At 49.9% G+C, this 8,172-nt stretch overlaps 1 protein-coding gene across 2 annotated transcripts in view; it reads right to left on the minus strand.

The window, feature by feature from the left end:
- The window catches only part of adamts10 (ADAM metallopeptidase with thrombospondin type 1 motif, 10), a 27,117-nt gene extending 19,152 nt beyond the window's left edge, over window positions 1-7,965 (minus strand). Inside the window, exons 1-6 of one of the 2 annotated variants that reach the window (XM_035412739.1) lie at window positions 7,820-7,965; window positions 6,621-6,762; window positions 5,655-5,762; window positions 4,968-5,113; window positions 3,932-3,995; window positions 2,952-3,054 (exon numbers count right to left, since the gene is read on the minus strand). In XM_035412739.1, the coding sequence (XP_035268630.1) occupies window positions 2,952-3,054; window positions 3,932-3,995; window positions 4,968-5,113; window positions 5,655-5,762; window positions 6,621-6,762; window positions 7,820-7,959 (703 nt within the window). In that variant the 5' untranslated portion in view covers window positions 7,960-7,965. Of the gene's footprint in view, window positions 1-2,951; window positions 3,055-3,931; window positions 3,996-4,967; window positions 5,114-5,654; window positions 5,763-6,620; window positions 6,763-7,819 lie in introns of those variants that run through there. The other variant, XM_035412740.1, reaches the window with a different exon arrangement.
- Between the last annotated feature and the right edge of the window lie 207 nt (window positions 7,966-8,172).

An 8,172-nucleotide genomic window follows, 5' to 3' on the forward strand; every position in this document is an offset into this window, starting at 1 on the left:
ACATTTTTTATTTGCTTGTTGGAACACATCCGGCCATGTTAGCCGAACATCACAGCTGAATTTATGGCGTGAAAAACCTGCAAACTCTCGCTTTTTTTTCCTATTTTTTTAAATACCCATCTGGCAATTCTCAGATGCAACATACATTCCTGGGTGTGGAGGATGAAACGAACACAAATCATGTGGAAGATTTCGCTCGGTTACGGTGCCGCACCACCGGGATTTCCTCATATCTCTGACAGAAGTGAGCTTTCAACCTTTTTTCAACGTGAGACGCTGGTTTGTTCTCTCAGCTGTGGAGGACTCAGGCGCCAAAGCAGAGAGAGAGAGAGAGAGAGAAAGAGAGAACAAGCGAGAGCAAGGGAGAGGCGGAAGAGAGAGAAAGAGAACAAGAGAGAGAGTGAGAAGGAGAGTGAGACAAAGAAAGAGAGAGAGAGTGGGAGGGAGAGAGAGAACAAGAGACAGAGGGAGGGAGAGTGAGGGAAGGACAAACAGGGATAGAGAGGGAGGGAGATGGAGAGAGGGAGGGTGGGGGGTCCAGCAGGGGAGAGTAAGCTGGCTACACTGGAACAAGAGCTGAATATGATTATGAACACCCCACCCCCCCTCCTCCACCCCCGTACACACAGTACCCCCCGGCCCCCTGCCCCCCCCTCCTCCACCCCCGTACACACAGTACCCCCTGGCCCCCTGCCCCCCTCCTCCACTCCCCATACACACAGTGCTGCCCCCCCCCCCACACTATTGCTGCTCCGCCACCCCATGCTAGCTGTGAACAGGTTTCCAAACCGCGCGCCCCCCCTCCAAAAAAAGGGCAGTGAAGGGTGAACAGCACAAAAGAAAGAAAAAAAAAGTTTTTAGTATGAGGTGTCGCAGAAAAAATGCAACCCACAGCAAATTCCCGAGGAACCTGGAATAAAGTAATCCTGCAAGAAATGGACAGAGAGAGAGAAAGAGTTAGACAGAGAGAAGTGCAGAGGAAGAGAGAGAAAGAGAGAGAGAGATGGAATGAGCCGTATTGAGACAGATAAAAGAGAGATAGAAGAATGAGTTAAAGAGAGAGAGAGAGAGAGAGGGGGGAGGGAGAGGGTGAGGATTTGGGCACAAACAGGTGTGTTCATTATTTCTGTATTGGCGTCACTGACAGGGCCCTGTTTCTGACTCAGCACGGAGACCCGCCCCCCCACCCCGCCCCCGCCCCACAGTCTCCCACTGGCTGCTCAGAGGAGCCTAGAGGAGAAATATTGGGGAGGGGGTGGGAACTATTTTCAGGAGCCAAAAATCATGAGCTCCCATTCTAATCATCACTAGGGTTGGGTACTGAAACCCAGTACTATTATGGCACCGGTTCCCATATGACCGGCACTCAACCGGACCGGAAGTAAGGCTGACTGTGAAGTTTATGTGAAGTTCTTACGGTAATTTTTTTTTTTTGAAAGGCGTGAACCATTCACATTTTTGCACACATTGGACAGGGTGCAAAAAATGTGAATGGTTCACGCCTTTCAAAAAAAAAAAAAAATTACTGTAAGAAACACCAAGCACTTTTTTTTATGAAGTGTCCTTGGCTGTGTGAGCTCAGCAGGATAACTAATGTGGCTGACTGCTGACAGAGAGAAACAGCGAGAGAGAGAGAGAACTCTAAATACAGAGATGAAAGAGGGCAGACAGACAAAGAGAGTAGAGAGAGGAAGAGACAGAGATATGGAGAGGGAAAGAAAGGTTGAAAAAGAGATGGAGAGTGACGGACGAATGAGGGCGGGGGGGTGGGGGGGGGTTTGGGATGTGTAATCCGGCCCTAACACAGCACAGACCGTGGCATGGCTCGTATTTTAACAGCTGTGGGGGATTTCCATTGTAAAATCAGCTGACTCGATGAAAGGCACACTTGTTGCCTGGAGCTGGAGCTGCAGAGGGCCCCACTGCTGTAAGCCATTATGTTATTGGACGGGCAGAGGGCCTCACTGCTGTAAGCCATTATGTTATTGGACGGGCAGAGGGCCGCACTGCTGTAAGCCATTATGTTATTGGACGGGCAGATTAAAGGCAGCTATGTCGTCAAAAGTATTTGCCTTTGACGTCCAGCTTCGCGCTCATCAGGCGCTGGAATTCTAGCCGGGGATTCTGGGAAACGGGGGCCCGTCCCAGACCAGGCATATGGGAGCCAGACCGTGGAGAGCGAGAGGGAGAGAGGGGGGGAGGAGAGATGGAGAAAAAGAGAGGGGGGGAGGAGAGATGGAGAGAAAGAGAGGGGGGGGGAGAGAGTCAGAGACAGAGAGGGGGGGGAGAGAGTCAGAGACAGAGAAAGAGAGAGGGGAGAGAGAGATGGAGAGAAAGAGAGGGCAGAGAGGGGGGGGAGGAGAGATGGAGAGAAAGAGAGGGAGGGGGGGAGAGAGTCAGAGACAGAGAAAGAGAGAGGGGAGAGAGAGATGGAGAGAAAGAGAGGGCAGAGAGACGGGGGGAGTGAGAGTCAGAGACAGAGAGAGAGAGAGAAAGAGAGACAGAAAGCCTGAAAGAAGAGAGAGAGAGAGAGAGAGAAAGAGAAAGAGAGAGCCAGCTAGCTCTCTGTTCTCAGTCCTACATTCTGGCATGAAGCCTCAGTCCAGGGAGGGACATGCACTACCATCAAAACTCCTCCCACCATCTCATACTCCCCAAACCGACAGGTGTAGCCAGCTCACTACCATCAAAACTCCTCCCACCATCTCATACTCCCCAAACCGACAGGTGTAGCCAGCTCACTACCATCAAAACTCCTCCCACCATCTCATACTCCCCAAACCGACAGGTGTAGGCCAGCTCAGCTCATCGGTCCGAACGCGTTTATCGCGTCGCATCGCACCGTATCCCGCTAACTAGCGCAGCGGCGGCAGCGGCGGTCACGCCTCTTTTACCGGAGTCACGCCGGAACGCCGGGAATTCTGGGATACGAGCGGGAAGCTCCCTCTCACCTCCCCTGTAGGGCTTCCAGGTGTAGAACTTCCCGCGGAAGGGCACGCTGTCGAAGTCCGAGCACTGGATCTCCCGGAAGTCCTGAGAGCCGGCGGCGCACTCCTGGGACACAGAGAGCGAGCGAGAGGGCGAGAGGGAGAGAGAGGGGGAGAGAGAGAGTGACTGACACTGTCTGTCTGTCTGTCTGTCCAAGGCCCCCTGCATCAACCAACACCAAAAAGCAGGGAGCAACAGTGACGACACTTACGTTACGTTTGTTTGTTTATTTGTCTATTTGTTAGGATCCCCATTAGCTGTGCCCTGAAGCACAGCTAGTCTTCCTGGGGTACACCTAGTGAACCCACAAAAAAAACCGAAAAGGTGGGCCATTTGAACTCTTTCAGGTGTAAGATCACAGGTACGTGATCACAGTGTTCTTAACTGAACATTCCAACGCTGATGTAACAATCACTGCTGGTGTCTGGAAAGCAGTGGAGTTCTAGAACAGAATTTTGAAAACACATTCCAAAAAAAAAGTCTTAAAAGGGTTCATCACTGTACAGACAAAGCAGAGACTACTGACAAGGCCCAACGACTCAGTCTATTAGGGATCGTTTAACTCCCCCTCATTTTCACAAAAATCCAGGAAACCTTAAGGAAAAAGAATATGCTTCTATATACTGATATACTGTGAAACAATATATACAAGAGTGTATATATCACACTATCTGAATGTGGCAATACCCATATATTTCCCCATATATTGTGTGTATTGTGTCGCAACACATGTGCAATCAAATCATACATGTAATGTAATGTTTTTCAAGACACTAATTTGTAAAAGACCAGGAAAGGGCTGTTAGTAATCACAATAAGCCTTGCCTCACAACACAGAGTTTTTCTAGTGTTGAGGGGTTACACGAGGGCATAATTTTCGAAACTGCGTCTGAAATGATTTCAGCGAGGGACACAATGGAGGTCACAATTTCATCCCACTCACATCGATGTTGCAGGATCTGAAACGCTTTCTCTCTCCCAGACAATATTTTCCACCGATCGTTGGCCTGAAACCAAGAAGAAGAAGAAGAAGAAGAAAAAAAAGGGGCGTTTACAACATCTGAGTGTAATTTAACGATAACTGCCTATAACGCAGCTATTACGCCTCAGCCCTGCCTCTGTCTCTCCTCAGTGCTTAAAGGCGTTCTTACCCCACTCTTCTCATTACCCACATGTCAGAAACGATTCAATCAACCCTTCGGCAGACAGAGTAAACAAACATGAGCTTATTTTTTTACGCCCATTCTTACTCTGAGTGCGTGTAGACGGTGCTATTATAATTTTTGGCGAGAAGTGTTGTCAGACATATCAAAGGTCGCCTCAAAATCACCAGAAGGGTTTTGGTGGCGTGATGAGAAACTAAATTAGCATATTATGAATGAAGGCCTTTCATCGCCTTGATAAACAACAATGATTTGTGTACGGAACGAACACTGTTCAAAACCGATGGCTCTAGGCCTTAAAAAGTGGTTAGTCAGCAAGTCAGAAAGGGGAGGGGGGCGAAATGGCAGCTGGCTTCACAAAACACAACTTAATCAAGAATCGAGGGAAGTTTAGGGTTGGATTTGAATCAAGTTCCCCTAACCCCAGGGGCTGCTGGGCGGCTCATCCCGTTAAGGCACTGTTACAGAGTGCGTATGGGGGGGAATTTTTTTTACAAAATGGAAACCCCAAAAACGCTAGCCCTGGGGCTTACCCAGCCCTGTTCCTGAAGATCCCCCGTCCAGCAGGTTTTCACTCCAAATCTGAGAAAGCACGCCTCATGCAACAGCTAGAGCAGGGCTGCCCAACCCTGCTCCTGGAGATCTACTGTCCTGTAGTTTTCACTCTAAATCTGAGAAAGCACACCTCATGCAACAGCTAGAGTAGGGCTGCCACACCCCAGGTGTGTCAAATTGGGGTTGAAATGAAAAACCCTACAGGACGGTAGATCTGAGAGAAGCAGGGTTGGGCAGCCCTGCCCTGGCCCATAGCCTTACCTGGGGCTGTCGCAGAACCGAACGGAGGAGGAGACCCCTCCCCCACAGGTGCGGCTGCACTCCTCCCACGGGGACCAGAGGCCCCACCCTCCGTCCACGCCCTCGGGCCGGGTCCCAAACGCCACGCACACCCTCTTGTAGCACCACTGCCGGGACGGGACAGGCGAAAGAGTTACACCCCTCACCTCCCTAATCCACCCCAGGTCCACTGCTCACGAATACCACGGCACAGTCCGCCGTGTCCACACGCTCACATTTACATCTGAATCCCCGTGATGGTCGGGGAAATCAGAGGTTGCAGGTTCGATGCCCAGGTGGGGCACTGTCCTCGTACCATTGAACCACAAGGTAGTTTACCTGAATTATTTCAGCAAATATCCACCTGTATTAAGGGATTGTGTTATATTAAAGTAAGCTGTACAGGTCACAGGTTACTTAATGCCTGTATGTAGATGTAAATCTTTAATCAGCTGTGCTGTTTTACATGTGTATTTCACCCAGTGACAATACAATTTAATCATATATACATTAAGACAACAAAAATTATCAGAGACACACCAATTCCAGCCACTGATAAAAGTTAATATCCTCTCACTTACCCAACTTCCCATTGGTGTTAAGTTAGTCTGATCCTATACCCAACTCCCCCCCCATTTTCTGCTGATAATGGTCGGGTCCAGTACTCACTCCTCTCTCAATGGTGTTGGTCTGACAGATGGTTCCTTCCGCCGCGGGGATGCTGCTGGTGATGCAGCGGTTGCTCTTGCTCATGCACCACAGCTCGCTGCACACCTCCTAAGGGGACACGCGAGGTTAGCGTTAGCGCCTGCCCGCCACGCCCTGTCTGCGTAGCGCACTAGGGGCCCCCATCAGAACCCCAATAACCCAATTCGGTAACGCTTTGCCTAGTGATACTCGGACAATTGACATTCTCTGGAAAAAAAACTGAACGTTATTTGGAGAGAACGGTAAGCGGTAATTGGGCATGCCAAATGAATTCAAAAAGAAGGATAACTTTCGCACATTTTCTCCGAAGCAAAATTTCTATGTCCATCGAAAGTGCTAGCGCTGAGCTTTCTGTCAAAGACCTTCGTTCAAGCATGTTTAGCATGCCAAATTTATAAAACGAATTCATAAATAAAACATGTTTTGATGCATTTTTGGATCTAAATAAACAGATAACTACCCTCCCCTCCAATGTCAACAGTTCACCCCCACCCTGATAAGGCTGGTTTTGTACAGACACAGTGCTGTCTTTGCTCACCCTGTCAATCACACGCGCACTCAAACAGGATCATAATGCAGAATCCACTTCAGCTGCAGTGGGAGGAGCTGCACACCCAGGGGCACCACCAGGTACTTTGGGCCCCATGAAAATATCTCACACTGGGCCCCACAAATCCCAGAAGGTCCTGTGCTCTTATGTTTTTTGAGGGCCCCCTGTCAGTCAGGGCCCTTGGAATCGGCCTAACCTTACAGAACCTTTCATGGCAACCTATAATGCAACATTTGCAGGGAACATTGCCGTTAGTGATGGACCGGGAGAGGGAAAGAGCGAGGGATAGAGAGAGGAGAGGAGAGAGAGAGGAGAGCTGGGGCGACAGCGGGGCGGGGCCGGGGAGAGGAAGAGGCGAGGAAGAGGAAGGTGAGTACCCCGTATTTACACTGGCGTGACTTCACCCCGTGCTGGAAGCGGCACTGCTCGTCGGCGTCGTAGGCCTGGCCGGGCGCGGTGGTGGGGTACACAAAGTCCTGCTTCAGGGGCACGTTGCTCAGGCACGAGCCCAACCCCGAACTGCGAGGGGAACGAACGAGAGAGAGAGGGAGAGAGAGAGAGAGAGAGAGGGGGGAGAATCAAACGAGAGAGAGAGAGAGAGAGAGAGAAAAGGGTCAAACAGGAGAAAGAGATAAGAGGGGTCAAATGAGAGAGAGGGAGAGAAGAGGGGCATCAAACAACACTGCAAAAAATTCTGTCTTAACAAGTTTTAGCCTTCTTATTTTTTAATGAGTAATATTATTTTTGTTCTCCCAAGTACAAAATATTAGCTTGTTTAAAGTTAATGTTTTCTTGGCAAGTGACATTTTCTAACTCAAATCTTGAAATGAGAGAAACCTCACTGGCAAGATTTCCTAATCTAATATAGCAAAAAAAGTAATACAAATAAGATTCAAAGTCTAAAACGCTTGTTGAGATTGACTTCTTTTGTAGTGAAGAGAGAGAGAACAAGACAGACAGAACAGCTCTAAATGCCTGCACTAAAAACAGAATAAAATGAACAATCTCACAGTCGCTCTGCCTGAGTCAGTCGGGCAGACTGGCAGTAGAGTGTACGAGAGCGATATTTTTCTCGTCTTTCAACCCGACTTTTAAGTCACAAAAATAATTGTTGTTTCGCGGCATTCCAAGGGCAGGTAAATGACAAGCCTGGCAGCGACCGAGCGGACCGACCCCTGTCATTACGGGCTCTTACGCTCTTACCGTCTCACCGTAATGACCGACAGAACTCAGCGAAATGGCCGCCGTGCTGTCACTGCCTGTCAGGGCCGCCATCGACAGATAAAGTAGCGAGACCACGGGAGTACCCAGCAGCCTCCTGGCTCGAACAACGGCTCGATTGAGCGTAATCTGAGCGGTTATGTTAAAATACAAGGCCAAATACAAAAAGCCCCTGTGCTTTTTGGACTGTTTTCAATGGAAAGGTAGCCTCAGTGACGAAAAGCTCGACAGACATAGCAACAGTAACTAAGGACGGCTGGGTTTGGGGGCGGGGCTAAGTGTCGGCCCAGCCGTGTGTCTGGATCCGCCCCCCCGTCCTCCGCCCCCCCCCCGCCCCCCACGGTCGCCGTCTCACTCCAGGAAGTTGGTGATGTAGTCGCGGCTGCAGGCGGACCAGACGAAGGGGTTGGTCTTCATGGTGATGTGAGCCGCCATCAGCTTGGCGGTGTCCTGGCTGCGGGCCCCACAGGCGTTCCCCACGCCGTCGTGGTTCATCCCAAACCTGCGGGCGGGCGGCACAGAGGGCAGGTCATGGGGGTCACAGGGGGGAACGGCGCTGACTCAAAACTTCTTTTAAAAAGAATCCCTATTTTCTCTTGAGTTTTGAAATGCTCGATTTTATGCATCAATGTTTGTACATCAGTATGTACGTGTGTGCATACACTGTATGTATGTACTGTATGTATGCACGTATGTACATTATGTATC

Source organism: Anguilla anguilla, chromosome 4 (assembly GCF_013347855.1).
Source record: "Anguilla anguilla isolate fAngAng1 chromosome 4, fAngAng1.pri, whole genome shotgun sequence".
Classification (NCBI taxonomy): Eukaryota; Metazoa; Chordata; class Actinopteri; order Anguilliformes; family Anguillidae; genus Anguilla; species Anguilla anguilla.